Here is a 26543-nt window from a genome sequence, read left to right on the forward strand (position 1 = left end):
AATTTTATATCCAGCCACTTTGCTGAGGTTGTTTATCAGCTGTAAAAGTTCTCTGGTGGAGTTTTTAGGATCACTTAAGTGTACTATCATATCATCTGCAAATAGTGATATTTTGACTTCTTCCTTTCTGATTTGTATCCCTTTGGTTTTTTTTTTTTTTTTTTTTTTTTTTTTTTTTTGTCTAATTGCTCTGGCCAGGATTTCTAGTACTGTATTGAATAGGTAGGGGGAGAGTGTCTAGTCCCTGATTTTAGTGGAATTGCTTCAAGTTTCTCTTGTTGGCTACATGTTTGCTGTATATTGCTTTTAATATGTTTAGGTATAGGCTTTGGATTCCTGATCTTTTCAAGACTTTTATCATGAAGGGGTGTTGAATTTTTTTTAATGCTTTCTCAGCATCTAGTGAGATGATCATGTGTTTTTTTTTTCTTGGGTTTGTTTATATGGTGAATTACGTTGATGGATTTCTATATATTGAACCATCCCAGCATCACTGGGATAAAGCCTACTTGATCATGGTGGATGATTGTTTTGATGTGTTCTTGGATTCAGCTTGCAAGAATTTTGATATTTTTGTATTGATATTCATGAGGGAAATTGGTCTGAAGTTTTCTTTCTTTGTAAGGTCTTTGTGTGATTTAGGAATGAGCATAATTGTGGCTTTGAAGAACCAGTTGGGTAGTGTTCCTTCTGTTTCTGTTTTGTGGAATAGTTTGAAAAGTATTGGTATTGGGTCTTCTATGAAAGTCTGATAGAATTCTACACTGAACCCATATGATCCTTTTTTCTTTTTCTTTTTCTTTTTTTGCTTGGAAGGCTTTTGATGACTGCTTCTATTTCTTTTTTTCTTTCTTTCTTTCTTTCTTTCTTTCTTTCTTTCTTTTTCTTTAAAGCTGCAATATGACTTCGGCCGGACTTGAAGCTGAAGCCTCATGGCCAAAGCGAAGCTTGGCTTTATTTGTCCTCCCTTTAAATCATTTTTAATTACATGCAAAAATGGTAACATCCATTCTGAGACAGGGATCAAGCAAGATAACAACCAAAGATCCTGTAAACATCTTACTGGAGGTCAGGTGAAGAGGTCAGAGACAAAAATGGATACTGCCATGCCCTCATTCTGAAATCCACCCTGCCCTGAGCTGCATTTCTAAGGATGCTGCCTGGAGCTACAAATACAAATGTACTTCCCTATGCCACATTCTAAAAGTCCTGCCCCGAACTTCAGATGTAGATGTGCTTGATAATAGCCCTTACAGGGCGTAGCACAGAAGCCAGATTCCTGCCTTGGGTAGCCCCAAAATGTCCTAGGATAATATTAATATTACTCTGCCATCAACTGTTCAGAGGTGCCAAAAGCACTCTCCACATCTCCCCCTTTTTAATTATATACACAAGACTGTGTCTGTCTTAGGTCATCTGACAGAAACACTTCTGTTACCTGAACTTTTTTGAATTGTATCATTTCTATTAGTATTCTCTATTAACATTCTGAATTAACATGGAATATAATAACAGTGCAACTCTGGCTCGAGTCAGTAAGGTACTGTTCAGAAGTTGCCCATCCTTGACTGACAGCCTGTTAATAATTCCAAGTGGGGGGGGTCTGTACTCAGCATCAAGCCATGCACCCTGGCAGCCAACGAGTTGATGGGACTAAATAAAGGCAAGCCTCGCCATAACAGGCAGGAGTAAAAGTATTCCCAGGACTAAAAAAGCTAGCAGGATCAGGCCATATATGCCATTCTTGAAGCTGGACCAAGAAGGAAACACTGACCTCAGGCCATGAATAAATTTATCAGCAACATCTGCAGCATAGAAGCTCAGTGGGGCAGCATTCTTTAGATTAATAATCTCAGTGTGTAAGGCTAAAACATCTAGAGAGGTATTAGAACTATGCCAAATACCTTGAATCTTCTCCCATTTATAATGGCTATCATTGTAAAGCTTAGAAGTAACACAAATCCATTGGTACTTTTAGCATGACTCTGGAAATGGCTTTTTACTTTTAAACTTTGAAACACTTCTCTAATAACTTGAATAACATAAAGAATATCAATCCATTGTTCTAAATGCCTACCTAAATCTTCTAGAATATTTAAAACATTAGTAACATTTTTGCTAAATTATTAACAAAAGTAGCTGTTTTAACTTTTGTCAAGGCAATAGTAAAAACAGATAATACTAGCTATCAATACAGTTAAAGCTACTATGTCTGCAATAATCAAACCCAATACCCTCTTGCTTCTTTATAAAGCCTGACTAACTTCTAGTATCTGCAAACCTTCTTTCAGAATATCAGGGTCTTATAATACTCACTGGCAATAGAACAAAAGCTGGTTGATAAACCATCATTATAAACATGTCAGAATTCAACATTAACACAATTGGAAAGTGTGCAGTCAATACAACTTACAATAAGTATCAATAAAGAAACATAAGTAATTTTTAACATTACCAAATAATAAAAGATTAGGAGTTTAAATATATGTCCTTGTTGGGATTCTGTAAACCCCACCCCTCAGTTACCTAGCAACAGCCAGGTATACCCCACCCCTCAATTACCCAGCAGTGGCCAGGTATGCTCCGCCCCAGTGACCTGACACTATAAAAGGAGCTGCTTGACCCCTCCTCTCTCTCTCTTGGCCTCTCCTGCCCTTGTGCTCTTGCAGCCTTGCTCTCCCATTTCCCTTCCCCCCTCTCTCCCACGTGCTCATGGCCGGCCTCTACTCCTCTACTTCTCTCTCTCTGCCTCTACCACCCTCTTAACTCTCCCATGACCTGAATAAACTCTATTCCGTACTATACTGTTGTGTGGCTGGTCCCTCAGGGAAGGGATTCCCAACATGGACCCCTCAGAGGCATCTCCCTTGCCCTCAGGCCTCGCCGCACCTCCATGGGCCATATGCCCCCCACTCTCTTCATCCTTCCCCTAACATTGGTGCCGTGACTCGGATCGTTATCCTTTCACAACATTGGTGCCCTGTGACTTTTCCTTTCATTGGTGCCCCGTCATCTTTTCCTTACAGTCCTAACATTCAAAGTCCAGATCTTGTCCCAATTTTATCTACTGTAAATGTAGCTTCACAAGGCAATTATGAATTTTTAAATGTCTTTAAAAATGTCCAGAATCTGTTGTCCCAACAAAGACTATTTCCAATATTGGATTGATTTCTAAACCAGTCCATGCTTGAATCAGAATAACTGTTCACATTAAAGTTAAGAGAAAAGTCGTTACAACTTCTGTTCTAATTGACTAATTTTTCTAAGTCAGTTTCCACAGTCCCCACGTTCTCTGTCCCACAAGGTTTAAAAGCTTGAAGTAAAGCAGCTTGTCCAATCTGGGTTAAAGGCAAGCGAAGGTGGGTCAGGAACATCTGTCCAATGCAGCTTCTTGGTCACCATTGTCAGGGCACTCAGGAAGCTCACAGGTCAGCATGATTCTGTCTCAGCATCAGCACGTCTCACCAATCACTCGGGCAGCTAGCATGCTCTTGCAGCATCCGCTGGCCCCAACTTCTCTGCACGTGCTTCCTTCCCGCTGTGTCCTTCACTGAATCCAGCGTGCCAGGTCCACCCAGAGCCGGAGTGAGGATTGAAAGAAAAAGACAAGTTAGTTAAAGCTGCAGTATGACTTCGGCCGGACTTGAGGCTGAAGCCTCATGGCCGAAGCCTGCTTCTATTTCTTTAGGTGTTACAGGACAGTTTAGATGGTTTATCTGATCCTGATTTAACTTGGTACCTGGTATCTGTCTATAAATTTGTCTATTTCCTCTAGATTTGCCAGTTTTGTTGAGTCTAGGCTTTTGTGGTAGGATCAGATGATTTCTAGAATTTCCTCGGTTTCTGTTATGTCTCCCCTTTCATTTCTGATTTTATTAATTTGGATACTTTCTCTGGGTCCTCTAGTTAGTCTGGCTAAGGGTTTATTGATCTTGTGGATATTCTCAAAGAAATATCTCTTTGTTTTGTTGATTCTTTGTATAGTTCTTTTTGTTTCTACTTGGTTGATTTCAGCTCTGAGTTAGATTATGTCCTGCTGTCTACTCCTCTTGGGTGTATCTGCTTCTTTTTGTTCTAGAGCTTTCAAGTGTGCTGTCAAGCTGCTAGTGTATGCTCTCTCCAGTTTTTTAATGGAGGTACTCAGAGCTATGAATTTTTCTCTTAGTACTGCGTTCATTGCATCCCACGAGTTTGAGTATGTTGTGCTTTCATTTTTAATAAATTCTAAAAAGTCCTTAATTTCTTTCTTTATTTCTTCCTTGACCATTGAGTAGAGCATTGTTCAGCTTCCATGTGTATGTGAGCTTTATGTTGTTTTTGTTATTAAAGACCTGCTTTAGTCCATGGTGATCTGATATGGTGCATAGGAGTATTTTGATCTTCCTATATCTGTTGAGGCCTATTTTGTGACCGACTATATGGTCAATTTTGGAGAAGGTACCATGAGGTGCTGAGAAGAATGTATATTCTTTCCTTTTTTAGGATGAAATGTTCTGTAGATGTCTGTTAATTGCAACTGATTCATAACCTCTGCTAGTTTCGATGTGTCTCTGTTCAGTTTCTGCTTCCATAATCTGTCCATTAATGAGAGTGGGGTGTTGAAGTCTCCCACTATTATTGTGTGTGGTGCAATATATACTTTTGGTTGAAAATGTATTTTATTCTATGTTAGAATAGCTACTCCAGCTTGTTTTCTGGGACCATTTGCTTGGAAGGCTTTTTCCCAGCCTTTTACTCTGAGGTAGTGTCTGTCTTTGTCTCTGATAAGAGTTTTCTGTATACAGCAACATATTAGATCCTGTTTATGTATCTAGTCTGATAGCCTATGTATTTTTATTGGGAAATTGAATTCATTGATGTTAAGAGATATTAAGGAATAGTGATTGTTGTTTTCTGTTATTTTTGTTGTTAGTGGTAGACTTATGTTTATGTGATTTTCTTCTTTTAGTTTTCTTGCATTATCATTATTTTGCTTTTCCTTGGGTGTAGTTTCCTTTCTTGTGTTGATTTTTTCCATCTATTATCCTTTGTAGGGCTAAATTTGTGGACAGATATTGTGTAAATTTGCTTTTGTTCTGGAATATCTTGGTTTCTCCATCTATAGTAATTGAGAGTTTTGCTGGATATAGTAACCTGGGCTGGAATTTGTGTTCTCTTAGGGTCTGTATGACGTCTGTCTAGGATCTTCTAGCTTTCATAGTCTCTGTTGAGAAGTCTGGTGTAATTCTTATTGGTCTGCCTTTATATGTTACTTGTCCTTTTTCCCTTACAACTTTAGGATTCTTTCTTTGTTTTAAACATTTGGTGTTTTGACTATTATGTGTTGGGACAAGTTTCTTTTCTGGTCCAATCTATTTGGAGTTCTGTAGGCTTTTTGTATATTCATGGTCATCTCGTTCTTAAGGGTAGGGAAGTTTTCTTCCATGATTTTGTTGAAGATATTTACTGTTCCTTTTATTTGGGAGTCTTTGCCCTCTTCTACACCTATTATCCTTAGGTTTGGTCTTCTTATTGTGTCCTAGATCTCCTGGAAGTTTTGGGTTAGGGGCTTTTTGGTTAAGGGCTTTTTGGTTTTTGCATTTTCTCTGACTGTTGTGTCAATGTTTTCTATGTTGTCTTCTGCCCCTGAGATCCTCTCTTCCATCTCTTGTAGTCTGTTGGTGATGCCTGCATCTATGACTCCTCATTTTTTTCTTAGGTTTTCTATTTCCAGGGTTGTCCCATTTTGTAATTTCTTTATTGTTTCTATTTCCGTTTTCAAGTCCTTCACCTGTTTGGTTGTGTTTCCTGTAGTTCTTTGAGTGACTTTTGTGTTTTCTCTTTTAGGGCTTCTATTTGTTTATGTGTGTTCTTCTGTAATTGTTTAAGAGAGTTATTCATGTGCTTCTCAAAGATCTCCATCATCACCATGAAGTATGATTTCAAGTCTACGTCTTGTTTTTCTGTTGTGTTTGGCAATCTATTACTTGCTGTGGTGGGAGATCGGTTCTGATGTTGCCAGGTTGTCTTGGTTTCCATTGCTTAGGTTCTTGTGCTTTTCTCTTGCCATCTTGTTATCTGTGATGTTAGGTGATCTTGTTGTCCCTGACTGGAGCTTGTCTCTCCTGTGGGTTTCAAGACCCGTGGGCTCCGGAAGGAGATTGCTTCTGGGTGTTTGGCTCTTTGCAGGTAGACAGTGAGTTCTGATGGCAGTGACTCCATTCTGTCTCCATGGGCTCAGATGGGAGAGTTGTTGTGGGGCTGTTCAGGGGCTCAGCCATCTGTGGGTGGGTCCTGAGTCTTGATGGCAGTCACCCAGCCCTCTATCTGGGCTGGAAAGGCTCAATTAAATCTTCTATCCCAATCTTTGAGGTCCAAACTTAACAGGAATAAAACTTTGAAATCCTAATCATATTAAAGCTACTACCTTGTTATAAACTCTTAAAGATAATTAAGACATGCAATTAGTTGTCATGTATATGATAAATGATCAAATTCTTTAATGGGCTCAGAACTATGCTCTTATACATGCTAAATACAAATGTAATTTGTGGTTGTGTTTCTGCCTCCCTGCTGGGGTGTCTGAACACCGCTACTCAGGGAGGTGAAACAGAGATGTTAAGCTATGTTCTTTATCCCTGTTGGGGTGATGGCTCTTGGGTCACCACCACACTGCTCAAGGGACAAATAGTGCATCCTAAGATAGAAACCCCAGCCTGTGTTTCTCTGGGTGAGAAACAGCATAATTTGGGATAAAGGCTGTGATTTTCAAACTCCTAGGCACCCAGACACCTCTGGGAACCTCAAAGAGTTGAGAATGGGGCCTTTGGAGCCTGTGGTGAGCCCAGGATGAGATAGATGACTTAGCTCAGGGTGAGTGCTAGGAGTGTGGAGAGGCTTTTTGTGGGAGGGCCTCCTCCTACGTAGTCCTTGATGAAAGAGACAGTTCTTGCTTGTCCAAACTGTTTATTCATAACAGAAAAGGATGCATATGACTTACTCACGATGAACCAAAGATCAAATACTTTTTGCTGAAGGGGATGAGCAGGACGGGAAGCTTGTTAGTTAACCTGTTGAGGGTTTATCTAGACACTTCATTACTATGGAGAACTCTGGGTTTCTATGCTGTGTGATCAGCTGTCACAATCCTCTTAGTTGGGTGTCATGGTCATGTGATCCAGGACAGGAAATTGGTCAGGAGCTAGTGAACTCCTGCCTTTCTTAATTATGAGTTTGGGGTTCTAAACTTTCGCTAATACCTTATCAGTTCTTCTGTCTGGTAGCATGGTCCACTGCCCCATCATAATTCATTTATAGTGGCAAGCTTTATATTTAGTCTTCTGGGTTTGTTTTCAATTTAAGCCTAAAGCAAGTAATTAAAAACAAAGTTAGTTTAAAGTAAAGTATACTTAATAGATGGATGATCTTTAAACTCTTCAGGGGTCTGCTGAACACACCATTTAAAGTGTTTAATGAAAAATCTTCTCATGATAGACAGAAGTACTAGAACCTAGCATCACCCTGAAGTCTACAGAGAAATTGGTGGGCACAAATGACTTCCTCTGCATTGTGGTAATGCTAACCTCTGGGCAAAGGACTGCTTCATGCCTTGGCCACCTCCAGGCCTTGCCAAAAGTGTGGACACTGTTGGGCTGACTGCCCTCCTGCTCCTCATTAGCTAGGTCAATTTCCACAAGTTCCTTCACCATAGGAAAATCTCAACCCTTCTGGGTCTGGCAGCTAAAGGCTAATACTGCCTAGCACAGCAGCTGAAAATGTAATGCTCTCCTGGGTGACAGCTGAAGACCTATGACCTTTGTACCCTAGGGAGCCATCAAGACTATGGGAGTCTATGTAAGAGTCCAGGTGGCAGTAAGTCAGTCATTTTCGTTGATACAGAGACCATTTGGATTATACTTCTTGCTCTAGTAATCCTTCTCAGGCCTCTGATGAGGTTGACAGCTAACTATAGTGCCAGTTTGGCAGCTTCTCCCCTAAGGCTGTGGCCAGCGATGTTCATTTCATATGAAAATCAGGCCCCACTCTCTAGAGACACTGGGTCTCCTGCTGACAAAGGCAAACACAGACATCCACAGGCTGTGGATTGACAGACATACAGTTTACCTTGCTGACAGGTTTTACACTGAAAGAGATAAACTCACAAAACAGGTTTCAATGTAGCTTTTTACTATTCTTTTATTTATAGAAACTTGTTTTGCATAACCGTTCTTTGTAATCAACCAATTTGTGTCTCATGGTACATGATTAAGTGAAAAAAGGGTTAAAATTTATGTAAGTCACGAGAGTCTAAGAAAGTAATTTAATATATCAAATGCAAGTTTGTATTCTTAGGTCTGAGGATGCGAACACTTACATTGTGAGGGTCTAAGAAAGAGATTGAAGGTATATGAAAACGAAATGTATTTCAGATTTCTTTCCCTCTCTGTTACTGTTACATTAAGATTTCAAAAGTTCAGAGTTTTAACATTAATCAACAGAGTTTGGACAAGCTATAAATCAAGTCCTGGTAAAGAAATGGCTACTGTTACCACAGTCACAAGTTCAATTTTAAATTTTCTTTGGTTGTCTTCTAAGTATATACTTAAAATGCTTCTTATTGTGCTGAAAATATCTTCATCCTACCTAACAATGAATCTATCATCTATCTATCTATCACCTATCTATCATCTATCTATCTATTATCTCCATCCCTCTGGACAGAGGAAAGAGTATTTATGGTTTAACCCAAAGCCACAGCATTTGCTCTGAATTGAAGGCATGAATCTACTTCAGTTGTTTACAATGAGGATTTTCAGTACAGATTATGAGCAGTGGTAATGCTAAGATATCTAAAACTTCTATCTATTATGTAAACTTTAAAAATTTATGTAAGCTTGGGGGTGTCCACTATGTGAATTCACCTGTTAAATAGACTCCAGATAAATATGTCTGTCAATCCACAGCCTAATTTTCCCTGCCTACTGCTGAGAATGGGATCTCTGCCTCTTGGTCTCTGTCTCTCTGTGTCTCTCTCTGTCTCTCTCCCTCCCCCCCTCTCCTTGACTTGGGACTACTTCCATACCCACAAGTATGTACACCCAAGATAAAAATTTTCCCCATAAATTCCTTAACTTTACCATATGTCCCTAGTCTATATCCATCCTAGCAGATTTCCAATCAACAGAAAGCAGAGAGAATATCTGTGATGATGTATGGATACATTACCTGTCAATGAAAAAACTATGGCCTATAGGAAAGAAGAAAATAGAAAGAAGGTGGGGCATCCTGGAGGCAGAAAGAATTCTGGGATAGAACCAGGCACAGGAGATTCACCAAGGAAGAGGAGAGGAGAGGGGTGCATGGTGCCTTAGCACAGGTAAGCAACCTAGTGGTAGAATGTAGTTTAGAATAAGTGGATAATTCAAGTCTAATAAGAGAAAGCCTAGCTATGTGGCCACGGTATTGTAAACGTATATTGACTGTGAGTCTCGTTTCTGGGTGCCTGAGGCTGGGAGAGCCAAGCCGACTTACCTTCTACAAAGGAAGAGTGCAGACTGCTGCAGACCCACCTGCACCCCAGACTTCTCCAAGGTGCCAGTGAGACAGATGTCCCTCTGTCTGTCCCTCTCTCCCTGGATATGACCAGCACGTGAGCCTTCCTGAACCTTGACAGTGACAGCGGCGCCCTAATTTCAGTGAAGAGACAGTTGTAGAACGGACGGCATCACCTTTTATTTTTCAAACTGTATTGGTTCTTCGTGGATTCACATTGTACACCCAATCTCCCCTCCCTCATATCCACCTTCTACCCTCTTGGAAGCTTCAGTGTGTCACAGTGTCCCACAGAATACACATTTGTCCACATCGCTTTATTTGCAATGTTTATTGCAATGACTTGTTGGTCTGGTGCAGGCCTCTGGCTTCTGCTACGCTATCAATACTGGATCCTCATAGGGTTTCCTCTCAGATACCCTGTTATTGCCTGTGTCGTGGGATCCTGTAGTTTTGGATCTGTTGGACCCGCCCCTTCCGGTGTTCCAGCAGTTCATCAGTGGAGTAGACGTTCAGGTTCAGAGCCAATTCAAACCCTGGATTTGGCGGAGAGGTGTCTGAGCTGGTCAGTTTGCCAGCTCTCCCACACTTACACTCAGGACTGGCTCACCAGCAACCCAAAACCAGTGCCAGCGCCACCCTATGGCCCAGGCAAGGTGCAGGGCCTGCTCTCCTGAGTGTTGCAGCTGGTGAGGGGCAGGGACAGCTCTCCTGCTCTCGTGACCCCAGGGTCAGGACTCCAGTGCTGGTGTGAGTGGGGAGGGATCCCAAGCTCACCGGAAAAACTCGGGCAGTGTGTAGGGTTTGCCGTCCTGAGTACTGCAGCTAGCTAGGAGCAGGGCCACCCTCCCATGATTCCCAGGTGAGGGGCGGAGCCAGTTCTGCACAGCCTTCAGACATCCCCATGCTCTTGTGGCAGCCCAGATCAGGAATGTCCGCCTGGCCCTTGGTGGTAACAGACCCCTGCTGCTGCAGACATGGTCCCAGAAGCAGCACAGGCCCGAACCCCACAGTCCCAGGTGGCATCACGGCTGCACACATCGGGCTGTTCCTCACGACCCGGAGTCTCCAGCTCTGCCTCTTCATGTGTCCACATCCTTCTGTTTCTTTCTTCCAGTTCTCCACCTCTTACTTGCTCCTCTTAGTGGCACCCGGGGTCTCTGAGTGCCTGGGGTCCTCTCAGGAGAGGTCTCAGACCACTCATGTATCATGGTGCCAGGCAGGGGTCACCCTGGGCATGGTTTGCACCCTCAGACCTGCTCAGCAAAGTGACCCCACGGAAGGGTGTCTGTTTCACTCCTGCCCAGGGCCTATGGTCCCAGGTGAGATTTTTCTAGTCCCTGGCTTGTTTCCCATGCTGGGGGCTCCTCCAGGTCTGCAAGGTCCCAGACTGGTGGTGGTCTCAGGCTTGCTTTTATCAGGGTGGGTAGGCTATTAATCATTCAGACGTTCATAGGTCAGAACACTGAGCTTAGACATAGTGTCTCTGCCACCTACTGACACACATGTGACACAGCAGTCACGCCTGCAATGCCTCTAGGGGCAGGTATTATGTCACCTCTTATCAGAAGCAGAAAGGCTTCGATGCCAGGTCTAGGAGAAACCCAGGACGAATGGCTATGGTACCTACATGACAGGCTTCACATCCCTACCCCAGCTTCTTTCCTATATAACACGGCCGTTCCTGCCATATGCTCTCTGGGCGCTCTGTTCTTTCTCAGTCCCCTTCGCCCTTCTCTCTTCTCTTCCTCTCTCATCACCATCTCTCATAGCACATTTTACACCCCATAGTGAAAGGCTCTAGAAAGCCAGTGACATGCATCTTTACATAAAATAAAGCAAGGCAGAGCTGGGCGAAGGCAGCAGAACTTCCTGTTGCCTCCTGGGAGGGGCCGTAGTGCCTCTACCACAGAACAGTCGGTTTACAGTCTGGGTAACCCAAGGTGCGACCGGCTAGAGAGGATGAATGAGCAAACGGAAAAGGGAGACGATGAGGCTCTGAGACTACGAGGTAGGATCATCTCCTGGGCCAGAGCTGGCCAGGCGAGGCCAGTGCAAACAGCCGGCACCTGCGAGCCCCTTCCGCCATTTCCACAGTTTAGACCCAGAAGATACTGACATTTTTAACACTCCACAAATGTGGCACTTTCAGGTAGGAAGAATCCTTACACCAATACAAAACCAACTCTTAAGCTGAAACTCCTGGAGTCTGGGTTGTCAGGTATGAGAGGCGGCAGAGAGCTGTGCAGTGAGTCGGGCGAGCACGTCCATCAGAGCTGGGTTGGGGGCTGCCAGTTACCCAGGAGCCACTGTCCAGCAGCTCTGGACATCCGCAAGGTCACCCTAGGGTTCCCATCCCATCTCAGGACAGTACCACAGTCGGTAAGTCTCTGGCTGGCATCAGAACCAAAGTGTTGCCATAGCAAAGCTGCCAGGCCTGGTCCTTACACCATGGGCTTTCTGTGCATGGGCACTGAGCAAGTCTTCACTCGAATACCCAGGCTGGCTTATGTGGCTGAGCTGGATCTAGGTTTTCCTTGGTTCTCATTTAAAAAATCAACATGAAGACTCACTTCCCTGCCCGTCCCCTTCCCGTGTGTGTGTGTGGGGGGGGGGGGAGAGATGGGGGAGGACAACCTTGGGTGACAGTTCTTGCTTTTCACCTCGTTTGAGACAGAGTCTCTGAGTTCGTTATCACGTATGCCAGATTAGATGGCCCCGAGCTCCCAGGGAGCCTCCTGTCTCCACCTCTCAGCTTACTGTGGTCCTTCTGGGTTACACATATGATGCTATATCCAGCTGTATGCGGGATCTGGGGATTCAAACTCAGGTCCTCACACTTTCCCCACTGAGCTATCTCCCAGCCCCGTATCCTGTTTTTATCAAGCACAGCTTAAAAGGCCCCCGTCGTTAACAAAGGACTCTTTTTGTTGCTCTGTCTTGACTAGAATTATCCTAAATAAAACATTCTTTAAAAAAACCTTTATCATCATTTATTGTTACGACTATTATTTAGTGCGTGTGGGTGTGTGCTCATGCCGAGGTGCACAGGTGAACACCAGAGCGTCTTTCCTCTACACTTTTACATGAGTTTCAAGGACCAAACTCAGGTGGTCAAAGTTGTCACTCACTCATTCATTCATTCAATCGTTCATTAATTCATCTGCTCATTCACTGGTTTGAGACTGTCTCACTGTGCAGCTGTCAGTTGGGTGCCAAGCACCTTGTATTAAAAAATAAATAAGCTTTTTTAAAAAGACCCTGTCTAGCTGAAAGCACAGCACTCACCAGACAGCCAGCATTAAGTGCTTCTCAAGTTCATGTTTTTAGCTTGACAGACAGGTTGCAGTAAATATTAAAAAAATGATGACTTATCTCTTTATCGGGGCCCGTGGTCTCACTCCGTGGGCGCCACTTTTAGTATGGAGCTGTGAATGTGGACTCTGTCACTCGGCCCTTTAGCCGCCCCCTCCACACGATTCCCTTCCCTGCCGGTTCACTCCGCCTACCCTGCTGCCTCCGTCCCGGGTGGAATTACTGCCCCGGAGTCTTCTTTCCTCCACCGCCCATCACAAACATCACTTCAAAGCCCGGTAACTTTTCACATGGGTTTATGTAATAGATTCTCAGTTCACAAACCCTCCACACAATACGATTACATCCAATAGACAAAGATACAAACTGCCTTTAGTTATGAGATAAAGACCTATAGAATGCCTTTAAATATTCATATCTACCTATGTCCGATTACAGCCAGCAGGATCTAAGTCTGCTTTCCCCGGCTCCATGTTGATCTCTCCTCAGTCTCTGCTCCTCTCCCGTGTCCCTACCTTTTCTTCGCCTACCTCTCCACAGTGCAATGGCACCCCTAACAAATCTACAGACACAGCCCAGCAGCTGACGAAAAGCTGAGCTCCTGCTCCCAGACACCTAGTGACTCCCAGCGAGTAGAAACGGGAAACTGCTTTCTGCTGTTTTATTCCCCTTCTCCAACAAAATCATGACATTAAAATGTATGCTTTGTATTTTATGTTCACTGGTGTTTTGCTCGAATGCACGTTTGCACACCATGTTCACACACTGCCTACAGAGGCCAGAAGAGGGCATCAGATCCCCTGGACCCAAACCTGGGTCATCTGGAAGAGCAGTCAGCGCTCTTAACCTCTCTCATCTCTCCAGCCCCCATGGAATCTGTCATGAGATTGAAAACCCAAGTCATTCACAGATATTAAATTGTTCCAAAGTTTCAGTGATTCCCAGGTTGGGACAGATGGCTCAGCCTGGCCTCTGAGTAGCCAAGTGTTACAGCCTCATTCCCTTCAAGATCAAGGTAAGCGCAAAGGCACTGTGCAGGTGGGAAAGGCATGCCCAGGGTACCCAGACCCCACTACTGAGCATTATGAGCACACTCAGCATCCAGACTGAACAAAGCCTTTGCGATAGTGCTAGAATGACAAGACATCCCTGTGGAAGAAAGCGGGACTCCAGCCTCACCAGACACTAAAGTTACTCCAAGGTGAATGGTGCACTTAACGTGACTGCATCCACATTTCCAGGAAGATTTTATCACTTTAGAGTGTCTTAGGACACAGGGGGAAAAAGTAAAATCTATTCATGAAAATTAAAATAAGAGTGAGGACCAGAGCCAGGAGTGGTGGTGTGTCTGTCTGTAATCCCAACACTGGCAGGGCAGATCCCCGGGGATCACTGGCTGGCCATCTTAACCCAAATCATGAGCTCTGGACTAAATAACAGACCCTGTCTCAAAAAGCAAGATATAGAGGAAGAATCTTGAAGTCAATCTCTGACCTCCACATAGACAGAGGAGCTCATGAATGAACGTGCAAATGAACACACACACACACACACACACACACACACACACACACTCATTTTTAAAGAGGAGGATCTGCAAGTCATACATTGGGATGTTCAACAACTGCAGACCTTCTGACAGGAAAGATACTGTGAGTATGTATCTTTGGGCACTGGAGAAAATGCTGACATGGTCACTGTATACAGTGCACACCTACCCAGAGGGCTAAGTCCAGCAAATGTTAGCAAAGAAAGGAAGTCCTGGAACTTCCCAGGCTGTTTGTGATGACAGAGATGCATTGGGGACATATCTCAGGTGACAATGTGCTTGCCACACAAGCAACTAGAATGCGCTCATATCTCTAGCATTCACACAAATGCTGGCTGGCATGTAAGCGGTGGCCAGCCTGTATTCCCAGAACCCAAGAGCTGGGCATAGAAGCTGGAGCAAGTTGGCTAAACAGACTAACCAAACTGGTGAGTTCTGGGTTCTACAAGATACCCTGCCTCAGTGAATGAGTTGGAGACCAGATGAGGAAAACACAGGACATTGATCTCTGACCTCCCTCTTACCTGCACGTGAGTGTACATGCACCTGAACAAATGCATGCCCACACTTAGGCAAAATGCATGCACACATGTACATATGCAACAAACAAATCTGACAGCTTCTTAGAAGACATGCACACCTAACCTGAGCCGTGCCTGGGACATGCCTGACCCTTGCTACTAACTCCTCCAGTTAAAGATTTTGCCCATTGAAAAGAATATTCAATGACTTAAACAAAAATATTTGTAAAAATGTTGTTTACAAAAGTCTGCAACGGGAAATAATGTACATGCTTATGGGGACGGATTAACTGTTAGAACAGAGAGGCTCGTAAAGAAAAAGAGGAGCTAGGGCAGCTCAGTGGTGAGGTGCCTGCCTGACACCTGGGCTCCGGGTTATATATGCCGTGGTGGCTTGAATAGGTTTGGCCCCATAGATTCAAGTGTTTTTATGCTTGGTCCATAGAGTGGCACTATTAGGAGGTGTGGCCTTGTTAAAGAGGTGTGGCCTGGGTGGAGGAAGTGTGTCACTCTGGGAGCAGGCTCCTATATAAAATAAGCTCCAGCTCTGCCCAGTGTTGACAGTCGCCTCCTGGCTGCCTTCAGATCCACATATAGACCTCTCAGATCCTCCAGCACCCAGTCTGCCTGGATGCTGTCATAATGATAAGGAACTGAACCTCTGAAACTGGAAGCCAGTCCCAAGTAAATGTTCTTCATGAGAGTTGCCACAGTCATGGTGTCTGTTCACAGCAGTAAAACCCTACTTAAGACACATGCCTAGCACCTAAATGAAGGATGAGTAATAAAGGAAATGTTGCGTGTACAACATAAAGCCCAAAGACATTATGCCGATAGAAAGAAGACGCACCTCCCTGGGTTTTCAGCTCTGGAGATGGAACTCAGAACTCAAGCATGTTAATCAAGCCCTCTGCCACGCAGCTACGTCCCCACCCCTAGCTTACACCATCTTGAGTATAGACTTTCTCATCCAGTTTCATAAAATCCAAGAAGAGATTAATCTGTGGTGGGGAAAAATAAACCAACAACAGTCCTGCATGCCCGAGGCTGGGAGTGGGACCAGGGCTGGCTGAGCAGGCAGTCGTACTGGCTAATGATTCAATGGTTCCTTAAAGAGTATTTTTAAAGTATGATTCTCCCAGGTCCCTAGATATAAACAACTACTGACTGGCTAAGACACGGGTATGTAAGGGTAGGGTGTGACGTGTCGGGTGACAAAAAGGTTCTTCTGTTGAAGAGAGCAGCATCTCTGGCCTGGTGATGCCTAACATTCCCAGTGACCCAAGTCAATCACCTGACCAAGGGCTCACCACAGGCCATGTTAATGAAAGGCAAAATCAATGTTCTTTCAGTGAGATATGGATTTTTCACTCCCAGAATGCCTACGTCCACAGTAAAGTCTGGCTGGGTCTGTCTGTTACCTCTAAGGCTTGAAGTAAAAAGATCCAACCTTCCCTTTCCCTGCCTCTATCAGAAGCTGGCCAGAACCCAGTGCTTCTCTGACACCTTGGAGCTCTTCAATTTCTCTGGCCTTCCCCACATGCTGCTTGCTAGCTACACAGCAGACCTCAATGCAGCTTAAACACTTGTGTCTTCCCCTCGTCCTCCTCCTGGGTGGCTGCTGCCACACCCAGCCGCAGCCACAGCGGGCCCTGGGAGCTTTTTCTTAAAGTCTAATAAAACTGTTCTTGAGCTCCTGTTTGAATTCACTCTTAAATTCTTCTATGAAACTAAGAACCTAAAAGGGGAATCCCAATTTCTCCTCTATCATCTGGTGACCCCCAAATTTCTGTACATGAATGTTTACAACAGAGAAATTCATCAAAAACTACAACTGGTGAATAGAGGGAAATAAGACAGACATTCTAAGAAAGCAACTATGTATCCCCTGTGGATAAATGGAGATTCCTAAACAGCATGCTGTTAGTTTTCCTGAGATGTTAGTAGGAGCAGTGAACAAGAACAAACTACAGATATGGGCAAGCTGGGACATTTAATTCCACTACAGCCTGCCAGGCCAAGGAAGACAACGTGCAGAAAGTCACAGGATTCCATTCTCACACCTGTCTGAGGGAATCCCACCCCCATGATGCCTCTGGCCCGAGGCTTTATGGAGGTATCCACATGGCATAGTGAATATTCCGGCAGGTGTGAGGAGCGGGGAACACAACCTCCTAACCCCATAACAATTTCTTGTGTACCTGTGAGCGCTTGGTATTTTAGCTATACTTATGTTCATGACTACTCTGTGGGGGCAGTTTTACTATTTATGAAAGAGGAGGCTGGGACAGAGCATGAAAGTACAGCTCACCCCCAACCAAACTGCTCTCTAGACGACGACAGGTTCTGTGTATGGACGGAGGTCTTCCCGTAATGAAAACTATATGTGTGTGTGTGTGTGTGTGTGTGTAATACATACATACATATATATGTATATACTCCTGAGTGTATCTTGGTATATACTCAGGTATTATTCACCACTCGGATAAAGACAATGTGTCCCTGTCATGTGACACCTACATTCACACAGGACGGGGGTTGTCATAACCACAGGAGGACATACATCAAGCCATGTGCATGTACAGACATGCCGCTCAGTGATCACTGTTTCCCTTTTCCTTCTGTGTAGTTGTAGAAGATTTATTTGTGCATACATATGTGCACATGTGTGTTGGTGCCATGAAAAGCAGAAGGAGCTGTTGGCCACGGGATGTGAGCACTCACACGCTGAGCTATGTCTGCAGTTTCCCTTTTCTGTTGGTGTCAGACTGAGATGTAACAAGTGCAAGCAGAGCCCTGGCCGTTTCCTACACTAACAACCAAGCCGATGGCAGCCTCGGGCTCTTGCCGATCTCTAACCTGAAGACCTGATGGAGCCAATGGCACCTCTTTCTACCAGGTCTGTTGTCACAAGACCCTGGGGAAAGGAAAGGGTTAGATGCTTTGTGAGTGAGGAAAAGTGTTTCACACATGGAGGGGACGTGCATCAATCACAACAAAGAAAAAGTTAAAGGCGGGGTTCTAGGAAATCATCTTTAATTTCATCTTTTTGAAATTATTTTTCACTTTTACTTTCATGATACAAAAGCATTACATGTCCAGAAGTGTCTGCTTGGAGTGTCCTGCAGGAGCATGTGACCTGCCACTGAAACCTGTCTGAATGAGGACTTGATGCATGCCACAGACCTGCCACTGTCACAGACAGACACACAGACACACACACACAGACACACACACACAGACAGACACACACACAGACAGATACACACACACACACACACACACACACACACACACCATGTACCCAGATGCAGATACACAAAGACATACAGTAAAGACAGGAGAAGCTGCTGCACCTTGAACGTAGCATTGTGCATAGGAACAGAAGAGCCAGCTTCTCACTCACACATCCCCACACCCGTGAACTATCTGAAGTTAAGTAACAAGCTCTCAAAGCCTGGGCATCTATTGAGACGACCCTGAGTTAGCGCAGGAAGATCCTCGTTGAAAAGACAAGCCTGTGTGCTGTTTCTAGGCAGCAGTGAGAATGGCCAGGCACACTTCAGAGAAGCTCAGCAGAAATCTGCCTAGAACACCGGAGGCTGGCTCTCCTGGCATGGTTCACAGCCGACTTCCTCCCTGGGTGGACTTGCCAACATTCACCAGGGCAGGCAGGTTTTCCAGGAGCAGGAAGTAATTAGTTAACAAACACACACACTTGTAGCAGCCCTCAACCATGACGTGCCAAAGTTCAGTTCAGACTAAAAGGGACGATAGATACAGCCAAAAAAAGTAAAAAGTAGCTTTTGCAGGAAATAAGCTGGTTCCAAAACTCTCCCATGCCACATCTGATTAAGTGTCTGCAGTACGGCTTCCAAGCAGGTAGGCTGGGCTGTCGCAGCAGTACCTCAGGGCGTTCCTTACCATGTGTCAGGGACTTCAAAGAGCATAGCAGGGCTATCTGAGACACTTCCTGTGGGTAAAGGACAAGCAGATAAAGGACAGTCACCAGAGCAACACTGTTGACTAGCACAGCTTCTGTACACAGGTGGTGGCTCTGGACTTGGGGAAGCCATAGGAACCTTGGGAAGGCAGCACACCCCTGACGGCCTGGCTTGCTCACAGTTGGTATAAGCACCATGCACCTCTCCTGCTGTGTGTATGCAAAGTTCTCTGCTGGCTACCAAGCTGGCATTTAATTCACATACTTCACAAAAGCCCACCAGGCAGCCACTGTTGTCACCACGACCATCCTCAGAATGTTGTTGGGCCAGCCTGAGCTAGCAGCCCCATAGCAGACAGTGTCTGCAGAGGTAGCCAAATGAAGAGAGCCTGCTTCTGGTCACTTCTTGTCCCGCAGACAAACAGCAAACAAGGCTCCTCTGCTCTTTAGACAGCACATCTGAGCTTTACATGCTGGCTCTAAGCCCTGAGCTTTGCTGTAGTTTTCAGGTGTAAGCCCTTAGTTAGGTTAGTACGGTTTCACTGGGTTTCCTTTCTTTGTGGTATTTGTGTGTGGTGGTGGTGGGGGGGGGGGGGAGGAAGGGAGGGAGGGAAGAAGAGAGGGAGGGGGACAGAGAGAAAGTGTGTTCCTGGGGAGGTTATAAGAGTGTCAGATTCCTGCAGCTGGATTGTGGGTGGCTGTGAGCTGTTGGACATGGGTGCTGGGAACTGATTTCAGGTAGAGCAACGGGCACACTTAACTACTGAGCCATTATTCAAGCCCATTTAAATAAAACTTCTTATTTATTTATTTATTTATTTATTTATTTATTTATTTATTAGTATAGAATAGAGTTTATTCAGGGCATGGGAGGGGAGTTAAGAGGGCAGGAGGGGAGAGGGAGGGAGGGAGTTCAACAACCTCCCCTGTCATGATGCATACAAAGGGAGACTCAGTCATCTGCTTCTCCCTCCCTCCCTTCTGTGGGACAGGGTTTAGTGCAGCCCCACTGGCCTCTTGAAAACAAACTGGGAACAACCACACTTGCTGAGCTGGGAGCACATCACATATGGTAAGTGAGCTCCATGGAGCTGATCGATCACTGGTGCTGAGTGGCTTCATCATGTGCCTTGTTTCTGATTTAGAACGGCTGCAGGAAGCTTCCAAGTCCTGAGCAGTTTGACAAATCTTCAGTGCAAAGCAGAGAAGTTCAGGGGCTTTGGAGCTGGGTCATCCTATGCACATGAGCTCTGGGCTCAGACTGCCCAAAGGCCACTGGACAGCAGCAGCCTCGTTGCACATTTATAATGCCTGTCAAAATCCAAAGTGCTCCTGACACAGCAGGTCAGGAACCCAACTACTACTTAGATACTTTGTTTCATTTGAACCCACTTGATATTTGTCTCCCAGGGTATCTAGGATGGCAAAAGGGTCAGGTAAGCATTGGCACCATTTTATGTGGCACCTGTGGAGGTCTCTCTGCCATGCTATCCAGGTATTATGTAATTATTTCAGGTAACCTCAGTGTTTAGGACGTGTTCAGATTTACACAGAAGCAACTCCTGTGTTAAATTTCGACAACACTCTAGCTTTCCATAGAACTAGGGCTTCTAGCATCTCAAATGAAAATGCATCACTCCTGTGTCTTAAAGGCTCATGTCTGAATACTCAGCCCTCAGCTTGTGGTGCTACTTAGAAGTCTGTGGGGCCTTTAAGATAGACTCTGGCTGCTGGAATTAGGTCTTTGAGGGTTAAACCCACCCTGGTTCTGGTCTGGGTCAGCTCTTCCATTTCCTATCTGCTGGGTGCCTCGTGCTTAGCCAGCCAGCCAGGAGCTGCCATCATGCTGAAACCCCTTGGAAACCATGAGCCCAAATCAACCCTTATTTCCTTAAGCTTTTTAGCCAAGTAATCCATCTCAGCAATTAAAGGGCTTTTCTCACACTATTCCTCAATATATCAGGCCCCATGGGTACCACATGGGGGCTGCCTTCAAGTGAAGCCCTGCTATCATTTTGCTCCCAAACTATGAGCCTCCTGAGGCCTGAAGTAGTCTGTGATCAGAGTTAATACCAACCTGCCAAGGAAAGCCCCCTCTTCATCCTTTTTAACTTCTTGGCCTTTTTCCTTCCCTCTGGGACAGGGTCTGCACTAGAATCTGTCTGTTCAAGCTCTGAGTCGGAGATCTCTGATTCTCTGTCCTCCATGCTGGCGTCCCGTGGGTCAGGACTCAGAGTTCTCTTTCCAGCCGCGCCAGCTGCGGTGAAGCTGCGGTGAGCAAGGGAACAGCATGAGTGGTCCTGGAAGCAGGAAGACACCTCAGCGATCAGGAATCCTGTCAACAACTCAGTGGTGGGCAAACTGGTCAGAGGCTGGGTCCACAGGAGAGCAACAGCACCTTCAGGGCCGCCGATGGAGGCAGAGCAGGATGGAGAGATGGGCAACCCGGCTGCTGTTGCACAGCTACAGTTCTAGAACATACACTGGTGTGAATGACTTCTCTTCCAAAATGGTGAGCGGCTTTTAAGTATGCATAGGATTAGCATATTGAATAACCAGATTATAGGCCTGATTTTTCTTGAAATCAAACTGAATGAAGAGCAGTCCATGTGGCTAACACACCCTGTCCCCTAGAAATGGGTCTTGTCAATAGGATTTCCTTCTAAATGATGAGAGGCATTAAAAACAAAGACAAAACCCCAACTCAGAGCACTCCACTTAAGCCAAGCCTTCAAGCAGGGGAGCAGGGAGAAGGGAGCTGACCTCATTCCTACTAGCTACCGACAGATGCCCGAGTCAAAACTATGGCTGGCCAATTTCACCCCACCATGGTCCTCCCATCTTGCACTGGACAGCCACTTGAGACAGTCTACCTATGTGAAGAGCCACTCCAGCACTGGCCTCCTGCCTCACCTCTGCTGCACAGAGGGTTTGTTTTGTTTCTATTTTGTAGCATTCTGTCAGGGAGACAAATGTGCATGACTCAAGCCAAGGGTCCTGCTTCTGGGAATTCAGAAGATACACCTCCACCAATGCAAAACCTGTGTGTCATTCATTACTGCATAATCTGCAAGCAAATACAACAAAGCAACTAAATGTTCAAATATAGGAAGCTGTGGAAACACTATAAAACATAACGTCTAAACAATGTGCAGGGCGTGTCAAGAAAAGACTGAAAATAAAGGAAGAACCAGGAATGTCTATGAAGTGGTTTCCAGTAACAAAAATGCAAGAAGGTAGTGTCTTAGGGTTTTACTGCAGTGAACAGACACCATGACCTAGGCATCTCTTATAGGGACAACATTTAACTGGGACTGGCCTACAGGTTCAGAGGCTCAGTCATTATCATCACACAGAACTAACATTTTATTCATCTCACCAGTGGCCTCTCCCCTCTGGTGTCTCTCTCCCAGCAGAGGGCCACCGGCGAACTCTGCCCACACTCCAACCAGCCTGACAAATTCAAAACTCCAGAAACTTGTAATTTAGTTTTATCTCAGATTTTCTCAATAAATTTTACATTCTACAAAATGTTCACACCATAAACTCAGAGCCAAATGATATAATTTTCCCATCTAGACAAGACAAATCATCCTGTACAAATCCATCCCTTACAAAATATTCTTAACAACCTGTAGCTATGCAGAGACACAGAGAAGGTCACCCTCCATCTTACCCCCGGCCTCTCCTCTCTCCTTTCTAAAACTTTGTTCCCACATACCCTTCCTTCTCCTCCAATGACAGGCCTTGTGCCTGCCCTCCTTTAATTCCACCCACAGGCATATACTAAAAGGATACTTTATTCTACCACAAGGACACTTGCTCAATATGGTCATTGCTCCTCTATTCATGATGCCACAGGCTGGAAACAGCTTCAATGTCCATCAGCAGAAGAATGGGTAATGAAAATGTAGTAATCTACACAATGGAGTTTTACTTAGCCATTAACAAATGACATGAGTTTTTCAGGCAAATGGATAGAACTAACCACCCTGAGTGAGGTATCCCAGACAAATATGGTATGTATTGGCTTACATGTGGATGTTAACTGTAAGAGCGATGATAACCAAGCTATACTCTATAGAACCTCAGAGGGTAGGTATAGAGTAAGGGACTAGAGCAGCAGTTCTCAACCTGTGGGTCATGAACCCAAGAGGGTCACATATCAGATATACTGCATATTAGATATTTACATTGTGATTCTTAATAGTAGCAAAATTACAGTTATGAAGTAGCAATGAAAATAATTTTATGGTTTGGGGTCATCACAACATGAGGGACTGTGTTACAGCATCACAGCAGGAGGAAGAGTGAGAACCATTGGACGAGAGGGAACAGACAGATCTTATTAGAAACAGGAAATAAATACATATGGATGAAGGGATGGGTGGCTGGGATGGGAGAAGAGAGAAGAAGGAAATATGAAAAGGAATATGGAGAGAGACAGCCAAAATTAAGGACCATTTGAGGGATAATATAGAAACACAATATAGTGGAAGCTTCCTGAAACACATGCATATATGAAGGTGACCAAGTAATAAGCTGGATGGTACCTCAGCTGGACATCTGTCATCCCAAATGAAGCTTCCAGTACCGGGAATGAGTTATAGCTAATTGAGTTGTTGGTCAGAGGGTCTCACAGAAACCCCAAAACAACCAAGCTGTTGCCAAGACAGTAAGTAAGTTGTTCCCCACAAACTGACAGCAAGGCCCCATTGCTGAAGACAACACCTATACAACTCATTAGACATGGAGAAGGCAAGCTGTGCTTACATATAATACAGCCTTCACCCCTATGGCAGTAGGGTGTCTCTGATACAGGAAGGTGCGCTGTAGGCTACCAAAGGAGGGACATAAACACTCACCAACCACAAACCCTTTGATCTCTAATGGTGTGCTATCTGCAAGAAATGCTAGTGCAATGGTATTTACAAGGTACTTACAGCCAACCAATGGCTGATCTGAATTAAGACCCACTCCACAAAATGGAACCTACACGTGACACTGCTTGAGTAACCAAGAACCTGAAACTAGATATGCCAGAGATTTAGGGTGAAACCAAACACTGCTGTTTTACTAAACGAACAGCAATAAATGACTCCTAACGACACTCTGCTGTTCTCAGAGATGCCTTGCCCAGCACAATAAGGAAACTTATTGGAGATGTTTCCTTCTGCAGCAGATAGGAACAAATACAGAGATCCACAGCCAGACATTATGCAAAGAATTAGAGAGACAGGAGGATGTAACTGCTCAGAGGGTGGCCCTAAGACCCCGAGCAACGCTGAACACAAAGGATGCTAAACCCCTCATGGAAAATGTGGCCCTATTCCATATAACTGACACGTACAATCCTACATCCTTTAAATCATGTCTAGATTATTTATGACAACTAATGTGACGAAATGCTCTAAGTAGTTATTACACTGTACCTTCGGCAAGAGTAGTAAGAAATGAAAGTGCACATTAACATGCACAGACACAACTGTCTTCCCTGGGAATTCTAACAGCCATTTGGTTGAGCCTGCAGACAGTCCCTGAGAACCTCTCAGAGCAGAGTGAAACTGGGAAAACGGCACTTCACGGTGCAGAGCCGACACCACCTCATTCGGGAGCCTAAGGTGACCATCAATAGTAGTCACGGTGGGAGCCATACAGATAGTTTTTCCAAGTGTCACTTACAATACTGTCTGACAGATTTAGAGTGACTCTACAGAGCTGGTGACCTGTGCTACTTTAAAACAGTCAAGGTGATCAAGGTCAGAACAAGGAACACACAAGCAGTCTAAACGACTCTCTGGAGGCACGGCACAAATCTAAGTGTGTTTTGAGAAGTTTTTCCCCAAACATACAGCTTAGGGTTTGGCGTGAGCAACACTCTATGCCCTGCACTAGCCTCACTGCAGCTCTTTCAGGCTGGACATCCCGACGGCTTACCAATGACATCACAGCTTCCAGAGCCTGTCTGTCAACACAAAGATGCAATTCATGCTCAGACAGAAAAGCACAGCTCCTTGTTTCTAGTGACAAAACCATGCAACATTTTAAAAGGCTAAGTGGAAAGAGAAAATGGATGGAAAAGATAAAAGCGCAACAAAGGATCAACCTGACAATGTACCACATACACACAAGCAGCGCTGCAGACGGTAAGGCTCCCACGGAGGCAGGACAAGCATGGAGTGAAGGAAGACTCTGAACTGTCCCACTCAAAATCGAGTTCCTTTTCAGCTGGTGAGACGGCTCAGTCGGTAACGGTACTTGCTACACAAGATGACAACCTGAGTAAGTCCCAGAACTCCAACAGAAGAGAACGGCCTCCAGAGAGTTATCGTCAGACCTCTGCACAAGCAGAGGCACATGCATAAACATCACATACATACAGCAAATAAAAATAACAATGAAAATATTTTAATAGAAAGAATGTGTCTTATTTAGGGGTTTACTATTGGGATCAGACGCCATGAACAAGGCAACTCTTATAAGGACAACATTTAATTGTGGCTGTCTTACAGGTTCAGAGGTCTAATTCATTATCATCAAGATAATGAATAATATTTAAAAAAAGAAGAGAGAGTATACTGAGAACAGCTGGAATTTTAAATCTCAATGCCCAACCCAGTAACTTGCTTTCTCCAGCCAAGCCATACCTCTTGATCCTTTCCAAATAGCACTACCCACTGGGGACCAAGCATTTAAACATCTGCAACTGTGGGGTCAGTCTCATTCTGATAGCACATTCTATTCCCCACTGACTCATGGCCATATGATGATACAAATGTATTTAGAATAACTTCAAAAGCCCCTGTAGTCTCTCAGTCTCAACACCATCTTATCAAAGCTCTTCTGAGACTCAAGGCAACCTCGTAAGTGTAATCCCCTGTAAAATCAAAAAGTTAATTACCTACTTCCAACATACACAAAATATACATTACCATTCTATAAAGGGGGAAAGGGGACACCCTGAGGAAACACTGGGCCAAAGCAAGACTAATCAAAATTGCTGCTTTTTGAAGATTTAGGTGATTGTCTCAACATTTAGATCAGGGTCAGTCCCAACAACATGGCTGTCTTCCTTTCTCAGCACAGAGCACAGAGCACATGCTATTTGGTTTTCATATTCAGTCTTTGCAGCAATCTGTTTTGTTTTCGTTTGGTTTTTACACGAGTAATTTGCCTACATGTATGCCTGTGTATCATATGCATTCCTGGTGCCTGCAGAAGCCAGACAAGGGCACTGGGTCCTCTGAACTGGAATTACAGGTGTGAGATGACATATGACTATTGGGAAGTAAACCTGGGTCCCAGTGTTCTTAGCTACTGAGCCATCTCTCTAGCCCTTCAGTACACCCTCATATATATTTTTTCTCTCTCCCCCTCTCCCCCCTTTTTACCCCCCCTCCCTCCCCCTTTCTCTTTTTGCAGTTTAAGATGTATGCTCTCAGCATCCAGATCCTACTGCCATGCTTCCCTACCACTAGAACCATAGCCAAATAAACTCTTCCCTGTTTATGTATGAAATGAAAAGCAGCAAGGGGATGAGAAAAGAGAATGCAGGTAAGTACAGTCAGCAAGGATAGGACAGTCCTGATGGCTGGGCAGTGAGGTCAGCATACAGCCAGTGGCTCCAGGTGGGCAGCCCACCATCAGCTAGGGTTAACTCAGGGTTGTGCAGGGCACACAGCTC

At 44.6% G+C, this 26543-nt stretch overlaps 1 protein-coding gene across 3 annotated transcripts in view; it reads right to left on the minus strand.

The window, feature by feature from the left end:
- Positions 1 to 17935: 17935 nt before the first annotated feature.
- Positions 17936 to 26543, minus strand: part of PARN (poly(A)-specific ribonuclease) — a 106346-nt gene continuing 97738 nt past the window's right edge. For 2 of the 3 annotated variants that reach the window (XM_080908127.1, XM_080908126.1), the window contains exons 23-24: positions 20937 to 21127; positions 17936 to 18889 (exon numbers count right to left, since the gene is read on the minus strand). In XM_080908127.1, coding sequence (XP_080764253.1) covers positions 18837 to 18889; positions 20937 to 21127 — 244 coding nt within the window. In that variant the 3' untranslated portion in view covers positions 17936 to 18836. Of the gene's footprint in view, positions 18890 to 20936; positions 21128 to 26543 lie in introns of those variants that run through there. The other variant, XM_080908128.1, reaches the window with a different exon arrangement.

This window comes from Micromys minutus (assembly GCF_963924665.1).
Source record: "Micromys minutus genome assembly, chromosome: 31".
NCBI classification, from domain to species: Eukaryota; Metazoa; Chordata; class Mammalia; order Rodentia; family Muridae; genus Micromys; species Micromys minutus.